Source organism: Colletotrichum truncatum (assembly GCF_014235925.2).
Source record: "Colletotrichum truncatum strain CMES1059 chromosome Unknown Contig_0001, whole genome shotgun sequence".
Lineage (NCBI taxonomy): Eukaryota > Fungi > Ascomycota > Sordariomycetes > Glomerellales > Glomerellaceae > Colletotrichum > Colletotrichum truncatum.
The window spans coordinates 1,738,014-1,748,909 of NW_027222398.1; the positions used below are offsets into that span (position 1 = coordinate 1,738,014).

The 10,896-nt window shown below is 51.8% G+C and overlaps 2 protein-coding genes across 2 annotated transcripts; both read left to right on the top strand.

Moving 5' to 3' along the window:
* Nucleotides 1–1,564: 1,564 nt before the first annotated feature.
* CTRU02_200423 (trehalase) lies at nt 1,565–4,049 on the top strand (the record flags this gene model as incomplete). Its single annotated transcript, XM_070203687.1, has 5 exons — nt 1,565–1,705; nt 1,792–1,888; nt 1,928–2,046; nt 2,104–3,845; nt 3,902–4,049. 5 exons carry the CDS (start codon nt 1,565–1,567, stop codon nt 4,047–4,049), a joined length of 2,247 nt encoding a protein of 748 aa, XP_070062269.1.
* A 1,927-nt stretch (nt 4,050–5,976) lies between these two features.
* Nucleotides 5,977–7,733, top strand: CTRU02_200424 (isocitrate lyase; the record flags this gene model as incomplete). Its single annotated transcript, XM_036718431.1, has 3 exons — nt 5,977–6,363; nt 6,420–7,315; nt 7,376–7,733. 3 exons carry the CDS (start codon nt 5,977–5,979, stop codon nt 7,731–7,733), a joined length of 1,641 nt encoding a protein of 546 aa, XP_036589431.1.
* Between the last annotated feature and the right edge of the window lie 3,163 nt (nt 7,734–10,896).

Sequence of the window (10,896 nt, forward strand, 5' to 3'; positions counted from 1 at the left end):
CCACCTTACTCTCCAGACTCAGACAACTCGACACCCTCAGCTTTCTTCAATGATATCTATGGAGACAAGGCGGTGCATTAAATGGCAAACAATATTGAGAATGGGTTACATTCTCTAAGACCAGCACAGATAGTTAATTAGTAACTGCCGCCATGTTTCTGATGCGGAAATAGAACTCCGCTGCCAGGTAGTGCAGACATTTGTCTCGGCTGCAACATCACGCATATGCAGTAACGTCGACAGTCGTTATATCAATCCACCAAACTTGTTTCATGGATACTGGAATTCACTGGTGTTCACAATCTGCGGCATACCAAAGTAGAGCCGAGGCAGTTCTCAGAGTCATCGGCTTTGTGCTGGCGAACCGGAATGTCTATGCCCAGGTATCTTGGCGACAACTGGAGATCTTCTGTGCGGAAACTTGTGAAACAAATTCGTGGCGGTACACAAGAAATTCTCAAAAAGGCATTATGGAAGAAGAAAGCAACAGAAGAAAGGGACTGCGGAAGTTGCACACCGCAGTTGTCCACAGGGCACTCAGACTCTAGGTAATGCGAGGAATAATAGCAAAAGTGACCGTAATTATTTATTAGTATTCGTGCGAATGAAGAGAATTGCAGCGTAAAGACCGATATTGAATAGTCGAAGTTTACTTGGGTGCAACATTTGATGTACCATATGTTGATTTCAAGTGAGTCGAGCAGGAGTCTAGAGCTGCCAATGTCTTAGTTGAAATTGCCACTGTACCAAGTCACTGGAGGCTGCACCAGGAAGCTTGGACCTACGGTTCCACAGTGAGACACAAGTTGATTGGCTATCCAGTCGTAGGTGGATCGGTGGTGAGTGATTGGTCCTCACTACGCCTTACCGGCTTCCGTACGGGTGCCCTGCAGCGAGGCGAAATGGACCCAGCGTGGGGGGGAGACCACTAAAAATCAATGCGCGATAGCGTCATCGGGATATCACTGAGAAAGGACCAGAACCTGGAATTTAGTGGTCGTTTTTAGAACCTTTTTTTTTCACGATCTGAATATTTTCGAGTGTTAATTTTCAATTTGAGAACTCACACTTGATACCCTAAAGAACGTCACACCGTACTGTAGTCAAAACTAACAACATCTCGTCAACACGAACAAGAGAAGCGAGACTTTCTGAAAGCGTATCTTGTGTACTGTCTGGTACCTTCCCTCCCCTGTTCGTTATCAGCCGCAGGAAGCTTTCCAGCCAAGATAGCTTGGTTGATTTCGAGACCACCTCGGCCACCATCCCGCGCACCGCCCTTGTCTCTTTCCCTCCATTAGTGGCCTCGTGACACAGATTCTCATACATCCCAATTTCCCCCCATTTCTCACACACTGGACAACGCAGCCACGAACGATACGCAGCCGGAATTTTATTTTTTGTTTGTCTTCAGAGCCTTCTACAAATTCCGTTCCGGTCGGCAATATCATCCTTTTGTTCACCGACTGTGCTCCCATTCCCAATCACAGTCAATTGACGACATCAGTGTCCCCGCGTTTGAGGTGTCACTTGCCACGAACATCCCCGCCGAGGATATCCGACCATGACGTCTCCTACCCAACGCCGCCATCGCGGTTCGACCGACGAATATGGCCACGGTGTTTTTGACGATGCCAAAACGTACTACACCTCAGATGAGCGTCATGTTAACCGAGCTGGCCCTCGAACTCGAACATACTCTCAGGTACCATATGGCCCCATTTTCCGTGTCCCTGACCGCCTGTGCTCCCTAAAGGGAGCTCTTGCCAGGATGAGCTAACTTGCGGCCAGAACAGCTTGCTCAAGCAAATCGAGCGCCTGGGACTTCGTGAGCCCTTTCGTCGCGGCAGTCATGGCAAGTTTATACCCGCGCACTGCCTCTTCTCATGACAGGCTAATATGCTGACTACGATTCCTGTAGACGAATCGACCATTCCCCATAACCGAAAGTTTCTCATCCAGGTAGACGAGACTCTGGAGAACTTGCAAGCTCAGGAAGACACCGATGGAAACATGCAGATCACCATTGAGGACAATGGTCCCAAGGTATGGGCATTTCCGTATATGCTTGAGTTTGGTCATAGAAGTAACATTTTCGCCTAGGTGCTATCTTTGAGAACCGCCGCTTCCGCTGGCCACAATCGATTCGACGTTCGAGGAACATACATGCTCTCCAACCTTCTGCAGGAACTTTCACTTGCAAAAGAGTATGGCCGAAAGCAGATCATCCTTGACGAGGGTCGATTGAACGAGAACCCAGTCAACCGCCTATCTCGACTCATCCGCGACCATTTCTGGGAGGGATTGACCAGAAGAATTGATGCCTCAAGTGTGGAGATTGCGGCAAGAGATCCCAAAGACTGGACGGACGACCCGCGCCCCCGTATTTACATCCCGGTTGGCGCTCCAGAGCAGTTTGACTTCTATACCAAGGTGGCCAAAGATAGGCCAGAGATCCGTCTGGATGTTCAGAAGCTCCCCGAGATTATCACTCCTGAGCTTGTCCGCGACATGAATGCAAAGCCAGGTCTTCTCGCCGTCGAGATGGAAAAGATCAAGGATCCCAAAACTGGCGAGGACACTTTGAGGGGCCTTCCCTTTGTTGTGCCGGGTGGACGCTTCAACGAACTCTATGGCTGGGACAGCTACATGGAGTCTCTTGGCCTCCTTGTGAACGACAAGGTTCACCTCGCTAAGTCTATGGTGCAGAACTTCTGTTTCTGTATCCGCCATTATGGCAAGATTTTGAACGCTACTCGTTCGTACTATCTGTGCCGTTCTCAGCCTCCTTTCCTTACCGATATGGCTCTCCGCGTCTACGAGAAGATTAAGCATGAACCCGACGCCAAGGAGTTCCTGCGAACTGCCATACTAGCCGCTATTAAAGAATACCACAGTGTATGGGTTGCTGAGCCGCGTCTGGATCCTGTGACGGGTCTTTCGCGTTACCGACCTGAGGGCTTGGGTGTTCCGCCTGAGACTGAAGCTGGCCACTTCGTTCACATCCTGGAGCCGTATGCCGAGAAGCATGGCATTACGTGGCAGGAATTTGTACAGGCTTACAACAAGGGCGAGATAAAGGAGCCTGAGCTGGACGAGTATTTCATGCATGATCGAGCTGTACGTGAATCCGGTCACGATACAACCTACCGATTCGAGGGAATATGTGCCAATCTTGCAACTATCGACTTGAATTCGCTTCTTTTCAAGTATGAGACGGACATTGGCCGTACAATCCGCACTGTCTTCGACGATAAGCTCGTTATTCCCGAAGAGTTTGCTGTTGGTTCTGTCAAGGGAGGCGACGTGGTGACGTCGGCAATCTGGGACCGCCGCGCGAAGCGCAGAAAGCTTGCCATTGACAAGTACCTATGGAACGAGAAGGAGGGTATGTACTTCGACTATGACACTGCCAAGAAGGAGCAGTGCTCATACGAAAGTTGCACTACCTTCTGGGCCCTATGGGCAGGTGTGTCCACGCCCAAGCAAGCCGCAGACATGGTTCACAAGGCCTTGCCCAAATTTGAGGCCTTTGGTGGCCTTCTATCGGGTACGGAGGAATCTCGTGGTGAGATTGGATTGGAGAGACCCAACCGTCAGTGGGACTACCCATACGGCTGGGCTCCACAGCAGATGCTTGCCTGGACCGGTCTGGTCCGATATAGCTTCACTGAAGAGGCCGAACGCTTGGCGTACAAGTGGTTGTTCATGATCACTAAGGCCTTTGTTGACTTCAACGGAGTCGTCGTTGAGAAATACGACGTAACTCGACCCATCGACCCTCACAGAGTCGACGCAGAGTATGGCAACCAGGGCCTTGACTTCAAGGGTGTTGCGAAGGAAGGGTAAGTTGGATAATCTTTTTGCCGACTAGTATGAGTGGATTGCTAACTGTGATCAGATTCGGATGGGTCAACGCCAGTTACGTCTATGGACTGCAAATTGTTAACGCACACATGAGACGCGCCTTGGGAACACTCACCCCATACGAGACCTTTGTCAAGGCTATCGAACAGAACAACGAAAGATCTCTTGCAGAACTTTCTTGAGCCTGGAAGGACTCAACAGGAGAGAAGACATGCTCACTCTCTCTTGTGCGAATGCATTAGCCTGGTACAAACGGTACAGCTCTGGCGCCAAATCGTTCATATCGCCTAGGTTGACATTGGGAGGGGTCTGCATTGCTTTTTTGTTGTTTTTATGCCGCGGCAATTTCATAGTTTGGAGGCCGGGGAAAGGAGTTGACAACGAATGACTAGGCAATGCATGATATCGCATGGTAACGTCGTTTAGTTGCACAAGGCTATGGCTCGGCGGCGGCGGGGAGGTCTGGAAGATTGTCAAAAGAGGCTAGACTGGCTGCAAAGCCGAACTAAATATCCGCCCAATGCGATCAATTCTGGAGAAGTTGAAGTATTATTTAAACCTTTTAATACGTGTGTAAGACAAGGGGAGACGACGGAGAGGAGTGGTAGGCATACATCGGACAACTTCCGTGAGCTGTGAGGTTCGTTTCGCTTGATCAAGCTTGGTGATTGACAGCAAAGTGGCTTAGGCTGGCAGGGAAGACATGTGACTGGCATGAGGACATTCAGAACGTAGGGTAATCCCGGGTATGCTCGTATGAACGGCTAGACTCACCGGGACAGTGTGTGAGAAGGCCGAGGTCCATTGAAGGTTGGAGCCGCAAGGTTAGAGAATGGTGTGACGCACGCTGGAAGGAGTGGCCAGCTCCAAAATGTGCCAGCACCAATGGGGACGACTCAGCCCGAGTCTTCACATGCCAGACAATAGTTACCCCGCAAGATTTGAGGGAAAGCTCGGCCGCTCTACTAGGAGGACTAGACAGTGTATCGAGGTAGGCGAGACTTCGCATTTTTTCTCGAGTATACATAGTAATACGAGTACTTGTCCTCAGATTGCGTCTACTTCGTTTGCAAACGACGGGCAAAGTAATGATGAATCTGGGGGCAGGGTTGAGGCAGCCGGCGGCGCAAGGAGATGTTGCTGCAGAATCAGAATGGGCACACGTCAATGTCGACCGCTTGCAGATCATTTCCCATGGCCCGGAGACGGCACAGGGCTCAATGGCAGTAGAAAGCTGTGCACCGCATATTGTCCTCCCCCAGTTCTCCCCCAGGTACCGAAGGCATGGCGGGGCATGGCGGGGGACATGCAAGGAGCTTCGGCAACTCGGCCAATGACGGCAATGAGGAAGAAGCTACGGTTTCGCCCCATCCGTCCCCTTTGAGCCGAATCCAGACGTCACCCCTTTCTCACACTCATACCTCACCTTCCCCGAAGCCTGACTGCGGTCGGTACACGCGCCTCACAAACCAAGCCTTCCCCCACAGAGTAAAAAACATGGTTGGCAGGAAGGTAAGAAGACGTGCCAATGTATAGGGTACTTCGGCTTGCTTCCGTACCAGCCAATTCTCTGCTTCCGAGGTCTATTTTATCACACGGACTGCTCTCCCAATCAAGAACAGCTGTTGATACACACAGCATGGGAGCGATTACCCAAGTCATTGTTGTCTCTCACACTGTCCAGTTCCTGGCCTGAGCCTAGGTCAGAGGTACTTACCTCGAAACAGATGTAAGACGATTAGGCCAGGAACGCCTTTTGGCCGAAGACTGCCGATAGACAGTCATGGTTAGCTAGTGCTACCTCTTTCTTGTTCTGCCTTGCCATTTGGCTTGTGACTCTTACTTGATTGACTTTTTATTTTGGTCTTCGCCATCTGCTCCAAATCTTTCCTCCTTGAACTCGATCCATCGTCCATTGAGCTGTGAATAGCATCCTTAGTCTGGTGCTACACCTTTTCGTTTTTGGCCTGCCCAGTCTCCAAGTGTTTGATTGTATCACGTACCGATTGCTTAACTACTAACGGAGCATTTCACCACCGAGCACCCCTCTTACGACACCATCTTGGAATAAACTCACCCTATTCAATAACCAAGCCACCACTACCTGTCATGGCTGCTAACAACATGGTTAATCCCGCCGTGGACCCCGACCGCGAAGACGAGCTCTTCCTCAAGGAGGTCGAGGAGGTCAAGCGGTGGTGGAACGAGCCGCGCTGGAGGTTCACAAAGCGTCCCTTCACAGCCGAACAGATTGTATCCAAGAGAGGTCACCTGAAAGTCGACTACCCAAGTAACGCGCAATCAAAGAAGCTGTTCGACATCCTTGAGCATCGCTTCAAAACCAAGGATGCCAGTTATACCTACGGCTGTCTGGAGCCCACGATGGTTACCCAAATGGCCAAATACCTTGACACCGTATACGTCTCTGGCTGGCAATCATCATCAACCGCCTCTGCCTCAGACGAGCCAGGCCCCGATCTGGCTGACTACCCCTACGTAAGTATCGAATGATGCATTCTTTCCAATGAGCATATTACTTACTCGAGGTGCAGACTACCGTGCCCAATAAGGTTGCTCATTTGTTTATGGCCCAGCTCTTCCACGACCGGAAACAGCGGCAAGAGCGCCTCAGCGTCCCAAAGGCTGCCCGATCCAAGCTTGCCAACATTGACTATCTTAGACCCATCATCGCCGATGCTGACACTGGTCACGGCGGTCTGACCGCCGTCATGAAGCTTACCAAGCTGTTTATTGAGAAGGGTGCTGCTGGTATCCATATTGAGGACCAGGCCCCCGGCACTAAGAAGTGCGGTCACATGGCTGGAAAGGTTCTTGTCCCTATCAGCGAGCACATCAACCGCCTGGTCGCTATTCGCGCACAGGCTGATATCATGGGCTCAAACCTCGTCGCCGTCGCCCGTACTGACGCCGAGGCCGCTACCCTTATTTCCACTAATATCGACCCCAGAGACCACGCCTTCATTCTCGGCTCCACAAACCCCAATCTCCAATCCTTGAACGACCTCATGGTCGCTGCGGAACAGTCTGGCAAGCTTGGCGATGAGCTCCAGGCCATTGAAGATGCCTGGCTGAAGCAGGCCAACCTGAAGCGATTTGACGAGGCCGTCATCGACGCTATCCAGGCTGGTCCTTATCCAAACAAGAACGAGCTTGTCAAGAAGTACACCGCCGCCGCAAAGGGCAAGAGCAACACTGAGGCTCGCGCAATCGCCAAGGGCGTTGTGGGTAGCGATGTTTTCTTCGACTGGAATGCCCCCCGGACTCGCGAGGGCTACTATCGTCTTAAGGGCGGCTGCGATTGCGCCATCAACAGAGCCATCGCCTATGCCCCTTACTGCGACGCCATTTGGATGGAGAGCAAGCTGCCCGACTACAAGCAGGCCCAAGAATTTGCCGAGGGTGTGCACGCCGTCTGGCCCGAGCAAAAGTAAGTCATATTTAAAACCTTGTTTGGCCGAAATTAATGCTAACGATCCACGCCTTCTAGGCTCGCTTACAACCTTTCCCCCTCTTTCAACTGGAAGACGGCGATGCCTCGTGCCGAGCAGGAGACGTACATCCGCCGTCTAGCAACACTCGGCTATTGCTGGCAGTTTATTACCCTCGCTGGTTTGCACACGACGGCACTCATCAGCGACCAATTTGCAAAGGCCTACAGCAAGCAAGGCATGCGTGCGTACGGCGAACTAGTGCAGGAGCCCGAAATGGAAACTGGCGTCGATGTCGTCAAGCACCAGAAGTGGAGCGGTGCGACTTACGTTGATGAGCTTCAGAAGATGGTCACTGGAGGTATCAGCAGTACGGCGGCTATGGGCAAGGGTGTGACGGAAGACCAGTTTCATTAGACTGTGACGACTTGGAGATGGTACCACAAATTAAATAAGTTGGAATGGTGGTACGGATACTGTATGTTGGATGGATATGCACCGAGGCCATTTTGGAAGGGGTTTCAGGGGCACGTCAATGATATCTGTGCGATTCGTCTTGAACCAATACCTTCCCGAAGTGTTGAGCGAAAGAGTAACTCGTAGAAGTTGCCGAAGCATCTCCGATCGGTCCAGAGGCAGTAGCACTTGAGACCCACAGTTCCGGCTCCGGGCTTGCGGAGGCCAAATCCATACAACTTTGGCCGCCGCATTACTCCATTATGGAAGTGGGCTTTCCTTCAAGCGTTGACAAGCTCGGCATGCCGGCCAACTTCACGCCGTTCATCATCAACATTACTGGGTTGCGCGCGACGCCGATTCCTGTATTCACTTGTAGTGATGCAACTCACCACGCATTAATCCAACTATCCACATACACACGCCCTTTTACGATATTGATCCTATCAGCATCTCGTAGTATTGTCTATTCTCAATAGGTAGTTCATAAAGAATTGATATCTCGTGTGTCATCCTTGTCGCCGGAACGTGGACAACCTATCTTATGCCTGATGTAGGACATGCGATGGCTGCTTCAGAACAGCCTGCGAGGTTCATCCGGCTCACCCTGTAAGTGGAAAAGAGAGTACAGCCGCTGCCGGTGATGATTGACGAGGGTACTGGGGGCTTTTGCTTCCCTACTACTTCGGGTACGAATTTGGCCAAGCTTGCGAGGCATGGATTCGGGTATGTTCCGGACTACGAGGTGGTCGCCAGGGGAAGAAGGGTGGTTGGGCCGAAGTTGACTGAGAGCAATGCTGTGGCTGGGTTGTCCCAAGATACCTACAATGGACTGAGGGAGGGCGCCAATGTGTTCTTCATCGAGTTTGCAGACAGGGAGAGGTTCAACAAGACGGCCGTGTTGGTATACCGATACCCCCAAAGGAGACTTTGTGGTTGATTTTTACCCGGATGTTGAGGGCCTCTTTTTTTTTTTTTTTTTTTTTTTTGTGCAAGGGGTGAATCGGGACAGTAAGTCACTCTCCTTCTCCTCTTCTCACGCCACGGTGCGGACTGCGGGTATGGCACGAATTGCAGTGCTTTCCAGATTCTCCCCATCCCAGACGAGCAAGCTGCCGAAACCGCTCCCGCGGCTCTTGGGAGAACTCGCGTCTTCGCCGGGCAGTCAACGGAGAGACCACGCTGCGTATGGCCATGAATGGCAATCGTGCTGGGCCAGCGTTGCGGCTACTGTCGCCACAAGAGCAGGCGAAATTAGAATCGAGGTGCTGATCCTCAGAGTAGGCCTACATGACTGGTATCTCCAACAACGCACTAATCTCAACCAATGATGACCCAGTATCCGTACTTCGACTCGATCCGTGTACATTGTCTCTCCCCGTGACCAGCTGCAGTATGAGCGGCCCGAGACAGAGCTGACAGGGTAAGGAAATTGCCTGTGGCGGATGAGGGACCTCTGTATAAACCCTTCGCGGGGTCATTCGCTACAACGGTTTGAAGATTGATCTCAGCAATAGGGTGACATGGTGCTACGCTCGATGCAGTAACCTAGGGCTGGCAGGCCACATGGGAGGCAGCCGGGTTGAGGGGGCGAGTTACCTAGCGCCATCGCGGAAGGCATATTGGACAAGGTATCGCCCACCTAATAGTTGTAGGGGGCCGGCAAAACCTCTGATGATTGGCCAGGCGCTTTGCTCGTCCAGTTTTGGGGAGTTGAATAGACCGTGCGAGGCGACTGGATGGATTTTGAGGCGAACACTCTTCGAAGAGGCAGAATTTTTCATGCGGATTCGGGATTGCCATGTCACGCCATACAATTTCGTCCAGTAAAAAAAAGATTGAGCGGTTTGTGCTATTCGATGTCAGGTGTTGACAACAAGCGGCAAGTAGTCATTTAGATCAGTCCAGACCTCTCTTTTGGTACTTTTACTCTTTCTTTCTCTCTTTTCCCCCCTTGTTCCTTGCGTCGTCCGTGGATATGCTTGACCGCCGCTGAAACCGATTCGACCAGAATGTGGAAGTAGAGTTACTATCTACTAGTATGTACTTCGTAGCTGCTGAGATATTTGGGCTGTGGCTACCCCACTCTTCCTTGTGTCTTCTACTGGTGAAGAGCAGAGAGCTCAAGCAATCAGTGACCTGCCTATACTGGACCAAGTGTCTAACGGGCCCTGACATATAATCCAGCATATAGGGAATGACTTATCCAGAAGCCTGCCTGCCTGCCCATCCCCAAGCACATTATGAAAATAATGAGATAGAGGAACACGGAAATGATTGAAAGGGAAATCAGCAAGATGATAAACAGGAAACTGAAGGTGAAAATCTTCCGTTGGTTGTGCTTAGTGTAGTACCGGTCGGTCGTCCCGTCTCACACTACCCGTCGGGCCTTGCCAGTGTCAGAGCCCGCCTAATTAGGCGAGTATGACACGCTACCACCGCTGTATCTGTCGTTGTACAGCGCTCCTAACACGCTACTGCCCCTCGCCTGTCGAGAACGGAGCGGTCTCCGACCAGGGTCATGGTGGTCTGGACCACAGACCACTCCCACCTGCATGGTAATCCAGCCTCCACCCTCAGCTTCTCGTGCTTCAGTTCAACCCAATCAAGTCAAATCACTTCCATCGCCTCGCCTCTGTTTGTTTGGCGCCACTCAGGCTCGCCCTGCATCGCTGGGGATCTCGATTCAGATCTAAGTAAAATTATTTATCATCCGAGCAACCTCCTGTTCGCCTCCCAGAGCCTCGGCCACCGCGGACCGTTTAAGGCCTGTTGTCCCAGATTACCAACATCGTGACAATTGTCGGCACCCACCCGTTTCGCGCTTGTGTGGACCGCTCTGGAGCTGCCATTCACCTGTCACGTCTACCCCAGTTGAGGCCCAGGGACGCTTTTTAGAGCCAAAGGACCAACAGCCTTCGTTCCTTAACCTCTCCGGACGTCATATCCCTCGCCATCAACCGCGGTTGGTATTCAACAGTTACTGTCGCGCAGGCCTCTCTTGCCTGCTGCTGTCCCCGGCGCCTCCGTTGCCCCGCGGCCGTCTTTGGACCTGGATACCACATTCCGTACCCGCTCCCAGTGAATCGCTACCGACGACGCACTCTTTCCCCCACAGTCTGCC